Genomic DNA, 15,090 nt, shown 5'->3' with positions numbered 1-15,090 from the left:
ATGTGAGGCACTGGGTGCAATCCTCAGCACCACATGAAAATAAATAAATAAAATAAAGGCATGCTATGCTGCCCATCTATAACTACAAAAAATATTTTAAAAAATAAATAAATAAATTACTGAGGTTGACTTTGAACTTGTGATCCTCCTTCTTTAGCCTCCAAGTAGCTGGGATTACAGGCATGCACAAGGCTCCTGGCTGATTTTTTTTTTTTTTTTTTATGTTAAGGTCATGAAAGGAAAAAAAAAAAAAACATAGGCTTAAGAACCATTCCAGATTGAAAGAGACTAAAGAGACATGACAATTATATGATTTGGTATAGACCCTGTACTAGAAGAAGAAGTGCTAAAAAGGACATTACCAGGTCAACTGAGATAATTGGGATATTAAAGGTAGAAATTAAAATACTATTTTGATGATCAATTTTCTGAAATTGACAACTATACTATACAGTTACTTAAGATGGCATTTTTAATGAATATTTTTTAGTTATAGTTGGACCTTTATTTAATTTATTTATATGTGGTGCTGAGGATCGAACCCAGGGCCTCACACATGTTAGGCAAGCACTCCACCACTGAGCCACAACCCCAGCCCCTAAATTTTTAAGTCTAGGTAACTAGAAGAAGAGTTGCGATGCTATGGGGAAAAGGTTAGATACTGGAAAACTTTAAGAGCCACTATTTTCTAGATGATATATTTTCTTCCTGCTATAAAGTGACCTTCACAGTTAGAAGACAGCCCAGACTGTCTGTGAAATCTACCAATAATCTGATTGAATAAATGAAAGCAGTTTCAAGGATTCATAAAGAAGTATATGACCCTCTGGATCATTCTAACCAAGGTAGAAAGGACAGGAGTGGATATGCTATTGTTCTGTTTTTATAGGTGCAGACAAAAACTCAGAGTGTCTGTTAAACTCATAGTCACAAAGCATAGGTGTGCAGTGGAACTGAAATTTGACCCTAACTGTATAATTTAAAGTCTAAAATATTTCCACTTACCATAATTACTTCCCTATGGATGGACTCATGCACATGCAATGTTCTGATATACATGTCTCCTTTGCATAAATTTGCTTTCACTGAGAGTGAAGTATCTTTTGAAGAACCCTTTAGTTGGAAGACTATAGGAAACTTTCCTTCACCATTTTTTTAGTTCGCCAGTGAGCAATACTTAGAGCTTTTCAGGTGAACACTAATTAAAATGTTATAGCTTAGAATTCTCATTTTGAATGCAAACACCCATATTCCTCTCTCAAATATCTATTTCCATTTCCTACCGGAAGTCCTGGTGGTCCTTGATCTCCTTTCAAACCAGGCAAGCCAGGTGGCCCAGGTGGGCCTGGGTTTCCCCTCTCTCCTTTAATACCTCCATTTCCAGGAAGACCTCGGGGACCTTCTGGACCTGGTAGACCTTGATAATGCACAACAAATGACCACATTTCAGTATAGTATACAAGTAGCATAAATGTCATTCTTTTAAAAATATTAATAATCTTTGTATTAATTTGTGGGATAAAATCGAGATTCCATTAAAATATACAGACTGTTTCTGATGTAAATTAGATTGAGTCATTTTTGCTATTAATGCTGGATTGTAGAATAAAACCAACAAATTCTATCTAAAAAAAGAACTCAGGACATACTTATATTTACTTCTGTAGTCCCTAACAAAGTGACTTAAACTGAAATGAAAGAGACACAATGGGGCACTCTTTTGAAATTGGAGAATGCAGGTATCAGAATCACCTGGAAGGCTTGTCAAAATCCTGGGCCAGATCAGTAAACTGGATGAAGGGGACTAAGGAGGAGGAAGAAAGGACAGGGAAAAAGAAGAACAATAGAATGATTCTGATCATGTATGTGCATGCGAGAAAGTGACCCAGTAGGTCCAGGCATCGGGTGTATCCACAGGACACTAATTTTAAAAATAAAAGAAGTAAATTTATAGTTTGGATTGAAAAGGGATGACAGGAGTGGAGGGAGAGAAGTGGGAGGGGGAAGTGCTGAGGACTGAAATGGAATGCATTGTTTCACAAATAAAATAAAGTCCCTGAGTTGTGATTATGTCAAGTTATATCCTAAAAAAGTGTAACTAAACAGAAAAAAAAATACTGGGCCCACCCCCAGAATTTTGGCTTCAGTCAGGCTAGAGAGGGGCCCAAGAATTTGCATTCTAACAAAAGTCCAGAATAAGCTGAAGCTGCTAGTTGCAGGATCACACTTAAAGAACCCCTGCTGTACGGTTATTAAGGATTGAAGCCATTTGTCTCCCTGTGATTAAAAGTAAGTTACTTGGGACTGGGGGTGTAGCTTAGTAGTGGCGTGCTTGCCTACCACCTGTGAGGCCCTGAGTTGGATCCCCAGCAAAACAAAAAGAAACAAATGCATTTAAAAAATAAAAAGAAAAGAAAAAAACTGCTCTATTTGAAAGAAGTTATATTTATTCAGCTTTTGTTACTATGTAATTAAGATAACAAATAACAAATATGGCTGGAAGAAATAAATAACTTTAATTTCATTTTAGGGATATGGTTGGTACCTGGAAATATTTGAGAATGTCAAAAACTTACTGATTTAGGGCTGGGGTTGTGGCTCAGTGGTAGAGCATTTGCTTAACATGTGTGAGTCACTGGGTTCAATCCTCAGCACCACATATAAATAAATAAAATAAAGGTCCACTGACAACTAAAAATATTTTTTAAAAATTACTGATTTAGTACTCTTAAAATTTATTTAAAAATGTTTTCATGGGCTGGGGATGCAGCTCAGTGATAGAGCTCTTCCCTAGCATGCACAAGATCCTAGGTTTGATAGATTCATTCATTTGTTTATTTATTTGTAGTACTGGGGATTGAACCCAGGGCCTCATGCAAAAATTCTACATACATCTTGTGAACAAATAAAATAATTTAAAATGGGATTAAAAATATTTAGTTTTAATGGGCCTTTATTTTATTTATTTATATATGGTGCTAAGGATCAAACCCAGGGCCTCACACATACATGCTAGGCAAGCACTTTACCACTGAGCCACAACCCCAGCCCCTGAAATGGGATTTTGATAAGCCTTTTTTATTGGATGGGAGTACCAGGGATTGAACCGAGGGGCACTTAACCTCTGAGCTACATCCCCAGCCCATATATATAACATATAATATTCATGCATATAATATATAATGTATGTAATACATATAATATACATATAATATAGACACATATTTGAGATCCTCCTGCCTCAGCCTCTGGAGCTGCTGGCATTACAGGTGTGTTCAACTGGGAGCTGCTAAGCTTTTTTCATTATGCTATGTTTAAAAACCTGTCTTTCTAAATAAAGATATTGTTAGAGGAAAGACAAGGATGGTGGGAACACGAGGGTTAAAAAATAATTCTATAAAATGGGCCCACTGTGCTGACTCCCACATGCTTTCTTTTCCAAGAAGCAATTTACCCGTAGCCCTGCATGGCCTCAGTGGACAGGATATGTCACACTCCTTGGCAAAATACCTGCTCACTGCAGGAGAAATGCAGGCCCAAAATAAAGTTGATAAGAGGAACCCTAGTTACCCTGAAGGGGGAGTCTTTTGTGACCAGATCCTGAAACTCAGGGAGGTAACAATAAAATCTGTAAGAATGTATGATTAAGAATCCAATTAGAACCAATCAGCAGGAGCCAAGGTGACATACAGTTGTCATGGCAACAGGGACATGAAAGCCTGTTGTCACCCTGCTATCAGTCAAAAGCCAAAAAGTGTACCTAGGCGGGAGTCTCTGGAAATTTTCCTAGGATCCCTAATAAAACTGAAATGCAGGAGAGGCCTCAAAGAGCAGATGACTGTTCCCTTTCCCTTTTCCTATCCCTTTAATGAACTCATTCCCGTTACACTCTGAGTGAAATGTCTAAAATCTTTCTGACTTGATCACAAGAATAGGGGTTTGAAGTGTAGGTCTTTGTGCTATCTCATTTTCCCAGAAGGCCCCATCCCTGTAACAATACCAGGTCCATTAAGCACCAGGGAGAACTTAACATTGGCCAAGTCTTTTGTCAGCAGATGGGAAATAGATGCTACATATTTAGAGAGTGATTGGTGGTTAAGGCTGAGACTAAATATTCTGGACTTAATGATTACAAAGTCTGAAGTAATCAACAGTACATAGCTTACACTTATACATTTTCTCCTCTGGTAGTCTTAGTTCTTTATTGATTTCAACAATAAAATTAAAAATATGCAGGTACTATTATTATTTTTGTGGTGTTGTGGATCGAACTAAGGATCTTTTGCATGCTAGAGAAGCATTCTACCACTGAACTACAAGCCCAACCCCTATAGATATTACTTCTATGGAATCATAACAGTCATATGAATTTAGAATACTTAGTTTACATACAGACAAAGGGTCATCTTTTTGATCTGAGATTAAATTGAAACTTTAGTTTCCTTCACTCTTATGACTCAGAATGAAGAGCTCCATATTAACAAGACAGAATGGAATAGTGATTATGAAACTGGACCCTGGAGTAGAATGCTGGTTAAACTCCAGCAGTATTTCTCATTAGCTGTTTGAACTTAAGCATGATTATTAATCTTTTTGCTTTCAATTTCTTCTATACAATGAAAGCAAGATCACAGTGGCTTGGGAGGCTGAGACAAGAGGATCACAAGTTCAAAGCCAGCCTCAGCAAAAGTGAGGCACTAAGCAACTCATTCAGACCCTGTCTTTAAATAAAATACAAAATAGGGCTCAGTGGTTGAGTGCCCCTGAGTTCAATCCCTGGTACCCCACCCCCCCAAAAAAAAGAAAGCAAGAATACCATCTACTTTATTATGTTGTTGCAAGGATTAAATGAAATAACATGTATGAATTACTTAGCACAGTGTCTGGCACACAGTAAGATAAAAGTGTTGTTTTTATAGTTATTGTTACTATTATTAATTTTTTTGGTACTGGCGATTGAACCCAGAGGCCCTTTACCACTGATTTACATTCCCAGCCCTTTTAATTTTTTTTTTATATAATTTTGAGATAGGGTCTTGCTAAATTGCTCAGGACTCTGTTAATTTGCTAAGCTGGCCTCAAACTTGCAATCCTCCTGTTTCAGCCTCTCAAGTTGCTGGAACTACAGGTGTGCACCACTGTGCTCAGCTACTGTTATATTTATTACTACTAAAACAGGAAGAATGAACATATTTAAAAATATGAGCCTGTTTTTAATCTTTCAGTTTTCTATGTAATTTCATTATGTAACACTACTCCATCTTGCACATGAGAAAGATAAAGCAGGTTCACAACAGTGTAATAACTGTCTTTATCATAAACAATTGAATTCAAGTAATCATCTTAGCCTGGCAACCAGACAACACAAAAGTTGTAAGAAAAAATTCCCAATCGTAAGGAAAAAGTTGGGGTACTTTATACTTTAAAAAAAATGCCCAAAGACGTAGTTGCTTAGCTGAAATATAGTATATAGGGTTTTACTAGCAAATTTTCAGTTTTATGATTTAGACTAGATGTCAGGTAGCAAATCAGCTTATTAAGAGAAAAATAAACTATCTGTAAATGATCCTGATGACAACTACAAGGTAAGATTTAAGAGGGGGAAAAGATTCTTTGACAACTGACCATCTTTCCCAGTTAAGTTACCAGAACTGTATCATTTGAAAAACTAAACAGAAAGGGGGGTGTTGTTCTTTTTGCAATTAAAGGGAAATATTGGGAATTTTAAGTTAATTCAGACCTGCTGCTTAGAGTTCCTTAAATTTATATTAATGAGTTACTAATGACATAAGGGACATATAGATTTTATTTTTAACAATATTCAATAGTTTCCCTCTTCCCTTACTGAAAAGAAACAGGAACACATAGATCAGGTCAATGTGAGCACCCCCTGCTGAAAAAAAAAATCAAGGAACTGAAATCAATATGTAGAGATTATAAATGGGCCAGATGCCTGCATAAATAATTGTCTTAATGAAATATATAATGTAAAAATTGTTTTCATTTAAAATTCAACATATCTCTAAATAGGATTATGTATTATAAACAATCAAAACCACGAAGACCTGATATAATTTCAAACACAATTCTACATAACTCATATTACCTTTACTAGAATGTTAAAACTCAAGCAGATATTGTTTGAGGATGACTACACTGTTCAATAACTTCTGAATTATAGAAAAATAAAGTACATTTCTCTTATCACATATATAAAGCTTAAAAACAACAAACAACAACAAAAAAGAATTGACCAGTGAAGAGTCTAACCTTGAAAACCTGGGAAGATCAGAGTTCACCAAAGCCCAAAGATCGATGTTAGCAGTATCAGACATGACACAGTACAAAATAAGATTATGAGTTAGAAGTGGTTCACATTATAGCACAAGTTAAACAATAATCCTCTTTGACAGCATTTCTAAACCTTCAGCATAATGAGTATGCAAACAGAACCATACAGGAGAGTAGAGAGCCAAACCTTTTTAAATTGAGCTTAGTATAGAGAATAAGCTCCCTGTATTCATTAATTAAAAAGAAAAATGGAAAACTCTACTGAAGACTTGTTAACATTTCTATTGTGGTTTTCCAAAAGTTAGATTCTCAAAACATTAAAATTGGCAAAATAGTACCATTTCACTGACAGCCTTCAGTTTTTTTAACAAAGTGGTAATTTTGGATGAATTTATATTAATCTTGGCTTCTGCAATTCTTTCATATAAACAACCTGGTGAAATTTTTTTTAATATGTTCAGACTGAGATAAAAATTAACTTTAAAGGTCTCGATGACAAAAAAATACATAGATTATTTGTGACAAAATAGAAAAATCAAAATACAAGTATGCCATTACCAATATATCATGTACTTTTGTTCATCTTATTTGAAAATTATTCTATGAAGCCACATTCTGATTTCTTCCCATAATTTATCAAGAGACTTTCTTCTGTGAATTACTAGTTGCCATAAGTTAAAGACAAAAAGCCAATATATACATGTATACCACTGAACTTCAAAATAAAAGATTCCAATTTTCCAAAGATGTAAAGATTATCAATGAAGGGGTAGTATAAGAAATTCTACATGCAAATCCCTCCACAAACCACAGAAAATATCACAATTACTTAATTATTATTCAATGCACATATTAAGACAGGCTATTCACTATTAAAACAAGGATCATTAAATAAAAAGATAAAAGCCTACAAATAGAATGTCTCTTGGTTAGTGTTAATTGACTATAAACACAATTTCCTTTTCTTACAAGTCTTGCTATGATTTATAAACACTTAATTTTAGCAGAGAGAATAAATTTTGCTAAAGTACTGAGTCCCAGGAGTTAGAAGACCTAGGATTTTATTCTTGACTCTGCTACTTTATATATATATATATATATATATATATATATATATATATATATATATTATATAATCCTCCAGCCTCATCCTCTCAATTAAATCTCTGAGGACAATGGGAATAGTGTTATCTACTGTAGCCTACCTCACAGGATTGTTTTAATGATCAAAGCCAAATTTTAAAAGACAAGTTCCGCCAGTTGCAAGGTGTTACAGAGAATACAGAGATGAGTAAGACACAAACTTTGCCCTCAAGGAGCTTACATTATATTATATTATATGATTATACATTATATGATGTAAGTGCCACATAAACAGGAAACACTATCATCACTGCCCAATAATAAAGCTTTTAACACATTTGATCATTTGAAATTTAGAAAGCTAAAACTGGCTTTTTTTTTTTTTTTTTGCTTAAATTGTTTCTAAACCATGCACAGCAAACTAACTTTTAAGTCAGCACTCAGACCAGAGCACAGTCTTGACATGCAATTAGTTCAATAAATTATAATTTCTACTCAATATAGTTCAGAGTTCAAGTATAGACCCATGTATATGTGACATAGAAAGGCTCAAAACAAGAACTCTTAGAAAAAATCTCATTGAAATATGACATTTTGGTTTAAGTTAGTAGCAAGAGAAATTTTGTACAATTTCATAGCAAAACTTCTAAGACGTCAATTTCTAAAAGGTTACATTTTAATGAGTTATATGCCAAACCAATTTTGTATATGGGGCTCTCACTTCACTGTTTTTCAAGCAACCTAACAAAGTTTAAGTAGAAAACAAAACAAAAACCTAAAGTCTTGTATGTAAGTGGTAATTGCTATGGATAAGCTGATGAGTTGACAGGTATTATTTTAAATCTAAATTTTTTTAGATTTCTTTTGAAAAAAAATTTAAAATTATTTTGTTCCACATTTTTTGTTGATAGATTATAGTTGAACATAATGGTGGGACTTGTTGTTACATATTTATACATTCACACAATATTAAATCTAGTTTTCACTTAAGTTTGCAGTCTTCAACTATTACAAAGAAGACAACCACAGAGACCAGGTTCCCATAACTATAATTTAGAGCACATTTGGTAGATGGGAAGTTGTTAAATCTGTTTTAAAGTAAATGAGGCTACTTTTCTTTTTTTCCCTTCAAATATATTCTAGTGCCTTAGTAAAAAGAAAACTCGTAGTCTAGTCTAGCAGTCATCAGGGCAGCAGAATTCTATGCAAGATAGGCAGATCAGGACTTAAAATTACTTCAAAGTACCTTGTGGTCTTCTCTTTATTTGGATGATAGTTAAATCACAAGTACTATCTTAATCTTCTTGACACCCATTTAGAAAGACCAAGAAAAGCAATTATTAGGGGTGGATGGAAATTTTGAGGTAACAGGAAACAAGAATGTGGATTGAAGGCCCAGTCTGCTATGGCCGAGTGTTTCCTGAAATGGTATAAATAGTTTTGTTCCTTTAACTTATATTTATAACTAGAACAAGAGACCAGATCTAAAGCATCAAGTCACAGGATATGTGGAAGTATGATATGGTACCACTAGAGTTATAGACATTTAACTAAATGTTGGGGAGCCCTAAGTTCCAACTATGCCAACAACCAACAATATTACTTTGAGCAAGTTTTTAAACTCTTTGGCCCTCTGTTTTTTTCACATGCAACAAAGACTCCCTCCTTGACCAAATTTGGACAGGTGCATCCAAGAGTTCTCTTCTCAGCTAGGTTTCATCCTTGGGCCTGTGTACATCCTTGGGCCTGCAAGCCCACTTACAGCAAGTATCCTGCTAAATCAGTATAGGGAGAGTCCTCCAACTCTCAATATCTGACCAAGTGCCTCATCCTTCACCCTTGGTATCTAAGCCCTTGGTCCACCTTTAGCAAGAATTCCATTAAATCCAGTTTAGCAAGAATATCTCCCCCCCCCCCAACTTTGATTTTAATATTTTTTTCCATCACTGATATCCTTGTTCTGTTCCTTGGTAATAAATCTCTACTTGTCTTTATTGCATCTGGAGTTGAGCTCAGTTATACTCTTCTATTGCAGGAATCCCTTCGCTACTGTAGTAGTCTTCAATAAAATCTGTCCTGCCATCTTTAATATGTAATATGAGTAATTTCTTTTTGATATATATAAAGATTAGAATTCTTCTAGATCTGGCATTCTGTGGTTCAATGAAATGAGACTTTGGGGGAGTAAGAAACTAGGGAATCAATTTGGATAGAGAGAGATGGCTTACGTTTCTTAATTGTTCATTTTGAAAATTATGAATTTTAATTTGTGAGAAGATAAAATGTCCTTCCAGGTTTCAGGTATATACTTTTTCTCTCTTTTAATCCTCTCTAGAAATTTGAAAAGGTCTATTTATTTTAAATAATAAACAATACATTCAAATACTGTGACTTTTTTCACTTCTGATTAGGTGAACATTAATTCTTACTAAGAATTAGCATTTTCCTTTGGATAGCTCTTGGTAATTGTTCTTTGTTGTGTACTGTTTACATGTGTGTGATTAAGATAAGTTTAAGAGCCTCTAATTTGTGTTGATTGCATTGATTTTTTTCTACTCTAAGTCTATTAGTTCTTTTTCATAGCAGTAGAATTTAGAATAATGTGATAAGCCAAAATGGGAAGAAGTTTATGCCAAGTCAAAGATTATATATCTGCAGGATCTAATAATACAAATTATTGTTAAAAAGTTCCTTTTTGATGGATAATTCAGTTTCTTTTTTGTTTGTTTGTTTTTTAGATAACAGTCTCACTATGTGATCAGGCTGGCCTCAAACTCCTGGGATCCAGTAATCCTCCAGCCTCATCCTTTCAAGTAGCTGTGATTATAGGTGTGTACCATTATGCCTAGTTGATAGTTCAATTTCATTTGCATTAACCAATATATGACAAAGATAAGAAATACACTCTACTACAAAAGTAAGGTAAAATATCATAATATCATACAAAGCAGTTTGTCATAGATTTTCAACTAAAAGGGACACAAATTTGTGCATTTTGAAGTGGTAAGTAAGTTTTCCTAATTATTTAATGTGGAGTAATTACAATAGAAATACTGGGTTCTAAGGGCTGGGGTTGCAGCTCAATGGAAGAGCACTTGCCTAGCATGTATGAGGCACTGGGTTCAATTCTCAGCACCACATACAAACAAATAAAATAAAGGTCCATCAACAACTAAAAAAATTTAAAAAAAGATTAAAAAAAGGAAATACTGGGTTCTAAAAGTTCTTGACAACTTGTAGAGATAGGCCACCATGTAAGAATTGAATTGGCATATATGCTCTTAAATATATTCAAACATATGAAATATTAGATACAAGAGAAGTGTGTGTATGTATATAAATATATATACTCACACACATTATGTATATATACACACATACATAAATATAGGTATATAAATATATAAGAACAGTTTCAAACTTCATGCAGGTATTACTTTGGAGTTAAGGATCTAACCTGGAGGACCTGGATAGGGGTCAAAGTTCACCAAGGCCCAATGTCATCATTAACAAAAAGGAAAAAAAATATCAAAACTGTTAGAAATATCAAGAAACTAAAGCATTACACTAAATACTTTCAAGTTAAAAATCTTATTCAATAGCAGAATATTCTGAAAGTTTACATTCATGCATTTGTATATAAACCAAATTATCTCCATTTAGCATTAATACTTAGCATTAATGAAAATAGCACATGTGCCATTTTGTGAAGGCAAAAGTATCATTTTAAAAATAATCACTGCTATGAGCTCAGATGAAGAATAATTTATTCTAAGAGCAACAGGGTTCAAAACTCTATTTAAATTTATAGCTTATAAACAAATCAAGAAGTCAAATACTCATCAGATGTGTTCTTCTGAGCGCTTTTATTATTACTTCTTTAAAAATGGTAATTTTTAAAGCATCTTTGTGACTAATGTTTTTATGTTGACATATTTTAAAGTATTGTTCAACAGTGAGTTCCATTACGAGTAAAACTGAATAACCATAATGCTAATTAGAATATACAAAGGATAATAGTTTGGTTTATTTGAATTATCACATGCAAAACAAGATACTTGCTTCATTTATTTATATTACATGCAAGAGAGTTAACATGGCTGAGAAGATTTTCACTGGTTTTCTGTAATAGTAAAGAAAGGTAAAACCTTAAATAATACCCTCCAAGGACAGTCAAGTAAGATCAGATAAAAATATGATTTTGAAAATGATGCCTCTGAACATAGTATGTGATCTCATTTAATTCATATTTTAGAGCATGTTATTAAATTAATTCTAATCACAAGACTTTACTGAAATTTAATGAAAAATTTCACTTTAAATGTACTTTAATAGTAAGTCAGGGATTGTGAAAGGATAAAAGGACAGTTGCTTTGCAACTTTAAACTTAGATTTTTCTTCTTCTTTACATCAATGAAGGTCAAATTTTTCATTACTAGAAATAGAAAAAATGAATACCAAGTCCCCAAAATTTGTTAATAACCTATCACCAGTGACTGGGCTCAGCAACATTAATCGAGGCTGAAAATGAGCATTTCCAAATTAGTAAAATGAAATGACATAGCACAGACACAAAATGAAAAGATGAACATTGGATACAAAATTTATAAACTAGAGAAGTGAATGGTGTTCACAAGACAAATGAGGTGTAGACATGAGGTTGGTATTAAGAGATAGCTAGTCAATTTTATCATGCTGTGATGCCAAAGACAAATTTGATTGCCTAGTTCCTAGAAAAGATAAATTTTGTTTATTGTGCTTTGTGACGTTTGCTGCTCATGTGACAGAACCATAGCAACACTTCTGGTATAGACCACAAGCATCTATTGGGTGATCACTAAAATGATTTCTGTGATGACATGCTGAGAAGTTCATATAATGCAGGTGGTATTTTGCTGTCAGGTTATCAATATATATAGCTTTATCTTTAATAGCAAGACTAATAAACCACTTTTTCCTTTTTTCCCATCCAAGTTGTTTTAGTTTATTTCAACTTTAAATAAATGATAAAGGTAATTACTGAAAAGAATAATTAGATGGCATGGAAATAGATGGAGCTAAGTATAAATCAAACTATGTGCTTATAATAATTTCTTTTTTTTAATATTTATTTTTCAGTTCTCGGCGGACACAACATCTTTTGTTTGTATGTGGTGCTGAGGATGGAACCTGGGCCGCACGCATGCCAGGCTAGTGCGTTACCGCTTGAGCCACATCCCCAGATCTATAATAAGTTCTTACATTATAAATTCCAAAATCTTAAAGACTGAATAACCTGCCAGCAAAATTAAATAAGTTGACTAATAAACAGAGCAATCCCCTACCACTCATGAACATACCTGGTCTCCCAGGGGGACCTTGGGGCCCAGGGTTGCCTTTAGGGCCTTCCATAGCTGGACCTGGAGAACCAGGAGGGCCTGGGGGACCCTGCACACCAGGGAAGCCCTGAAAGCCTGGTTCACCCTTTGGACCTGGAAGTCCAGGGTTTCCTGGAATGCCAGGTAATCCTCCATCACCCTTTTGGCCTATGAAAGTAAAATGACATTAGAGAACACATTAAATGGTACCAAATTATAGGGTTGCCTATAAGGCTAAAGCTATTAGAGCAACTAATGAATTCACTAGGGTAATTGCTATCCCACAGTCAATCCCAAACCTACACACAAAAAAATCATTCTTCCTATTAAATATATGTATCTGCTATTAAACATATTTATCAGAGCATGTATAGAAATGCTGAAATAATAACAGATTGCATCTTGAAAGGTACCCTTTTATTAGAACAGAGAGCAATGGTCACATGACCAGTGAGAAAAAAGGAGAGAAAAATTAAAAAAGTATAAAATATCTGTAAGAATAAGTTAAAGATGGCTGGAAATGATGCCTAGAATAAATGTTCTAATTTTAAGACTAATGGAAGATAAGGATCTTCGATGGTTGCTGTGTGTCCCTACAGACCCCTGTAACAAAGATTTACAATCCAGACAAAATGTTCTAAACATTTCTTTCTACACCACTAATACTCTTAAGAGCCATAACAGTTGCACATTAAAGCAATAATTTTCATGTTGGGATCATGAGAAGGATATCAGAATTTCTACGAGATATATTTGTGGTTTGAGAAAAGCCTCCACAGAATAGCCAATGGTTATTTCAGTACAAAAGCATATATATCCATATGTCTGCTCAATCTTCCTATTCACTATTTAGTGCTTACAATGATAATAAGCACTAGAGAGGAAAGGCAGAGCAAAGGTAGATATGTGTGCACATATATCCATTCAAATATACAAAACATGTTAACAAGGAGTTTAAGAAACATTTTAATTACTGGTGCATATTTCTACAGGATTTCCTTCTGTTATCTTGACATTTTTTTTCCATGGGGAGAAAAGAGTGGTTTTTTTTTCCCTCATAGCTAAACGAGTTTCCAAAAGTCTCTCTCATCCCACAATTTTGTCTTCTTTCTGTGTCATTACCTCAGCATTTATCGATGAAGACAATGAAGAGATATCTACATATAAATTACTTTTATATTAAGTTGCTAAATAAGAAATACTCTAAGGTATACCTCTAGCTTTCGGTTTTGGGGGTTTGTATAGGCATTTTACAACTTCAATGGTAGAGATGGAAAAATAATTGTACTGGAGAACATTTTCATTTTATGGGTTGATTTAGCATGTTTTAGTAAGGTTTACCCGAAAGTCCTGGGAGTCCTGGGGGTCCTGGGATTCCAAAACCTGGTTGACCTATCAGAGACAAAACAAAACAAAAATATCAAATGGATAATATAACTAAAATAAGGACAAATTATTTTCAGACATTAAAGTTTTTATTAAGTGTTATAACGTATATCACTGTATATCAGGTAAAACATGCAGAAGATTTCTTTTCTTTCTTTCTTTTTTTTTTTTGGTGCTGGGGCTCAAACACAGAGCCTTGCACATGCTAGGGCAAGCATTCTACCACTGAGCTACATTCCCCGTCCCAGAAGACTTACTTCTAACACAGAACAATTCTAACATGAGAAAACTTCTATTTGTGGTGTCAAATATGCTTTTATACAATTCTCTTATAAAATATATAAATGGAATATAGATTGCATAGTAAAACAAATAAATTTGAAATAGCTGAGTAACTTCTTATTGTGAAAAACTAGTCAAGACAAGATTTGGATTTTTTAGTAAGAAGGAAGCAGCTTAATCAACAAATATCAGCTGATATTCTCAGGGTGAAGAGGAAGAAAATATTTATGGAGGGAAAAGTATGTGCTTTTCTTAGAAGGTAAGAAAGATGATGTAATTTTTTCATGGATAAAAAGGGTGAATGAGAATAAACAAAGAGGAAATCAGAGCATTAGGAAAACCTAAAATAAATATAGCACCTGGTTCACCCTTCTGTCCAGCTGGTCCAGGAATACCATCTTGACCTGGTTTGCCCTTTTCACCTGGAGGTCCTGGTGGGCCTGGAAGACCTCCACCGCCTAAAGAACAGAGTACAGCAGGTTATATCCATCTTTTTAATTCCTTTTCCTTCTATCCACCCCATTTTCCCATACTAGTTTCAAATAGTTGTATCCAAAAGATATAAAGTGCTTTATTTTACTCCTTTAATTCATGAAAGCTTATGAAAATGAAGGATGAAAAAAGAAGAGGGGATGATGTCATAAAGGAATAATTTAATCACTCCGTATTCAAAGCTTTTGAGTTTATCATT

The 15,090-nt window shown here is 34.1% G+C and overlaps 1 protein-coding gene across 2 annotated transcripts in view; it reads right to left on the bottom strand.

Moving 5' to 3' along the window:
- Col4a5 (collagen type IV alpha 5 chain) overlaps window positions 1-15,090 on the bottom strand; it is a 231,282-nt gene that overhangs the window by 16,615 nt on the left and 199,577 nt on the right. Inside the window, exons 39-44 of one of the 2 annotated variants that reach the window (XM_027932198.3) lie at window positions 14,759-14,857; window positions 14,073-14,123; window positions 12,714-12,899; window positions 10,832-10,840; window positions 6,271-6,279; window positions 1,284-1,417 (exon numbers count right to left, since the gene is read on the bottom strand). In XM_027932198.3, the coding sequence (XP_027787999.1) occupies window positions 1,284-1,417; window positions 6,271-6,279; window positions 10,832-10,840; window positions 12,714-12,899; window positions 14,073-14,123; window positions 14,759-14,857 (488 nt within the window). The remainder of the gene's footprint in view (window positions 1-1,283; window positions 1,418-6,270; window positions 6,280-10,831; window positions 10,841-12,713; window positions 12,900-14,072; window positions 14,124-14,758; window positions 14,858-15,090) is intronic. The other variant, XM_027932204.3, reaches the window with a different exon arrangement.

Source organism: Marmota flaviventris, chromosome X (assembly GCF_047511675.1).
Source record: "Marmota flaviventris isolate mMarFla1 chromosome X, mMarFla1.hap1, whole genome shotgun sequence".
Lineage (NCBI taxonomy): Eukaryota > Metazoa > Chordata > Mammalia > Rodentia > Sciuridae > Marmota > Marmota flaviventris.
The sequence above is the reverse complement of the archived record's forward strand: the minus strand, read 5'-3'. Positions and strand labels throughout refer to the sequence as shown.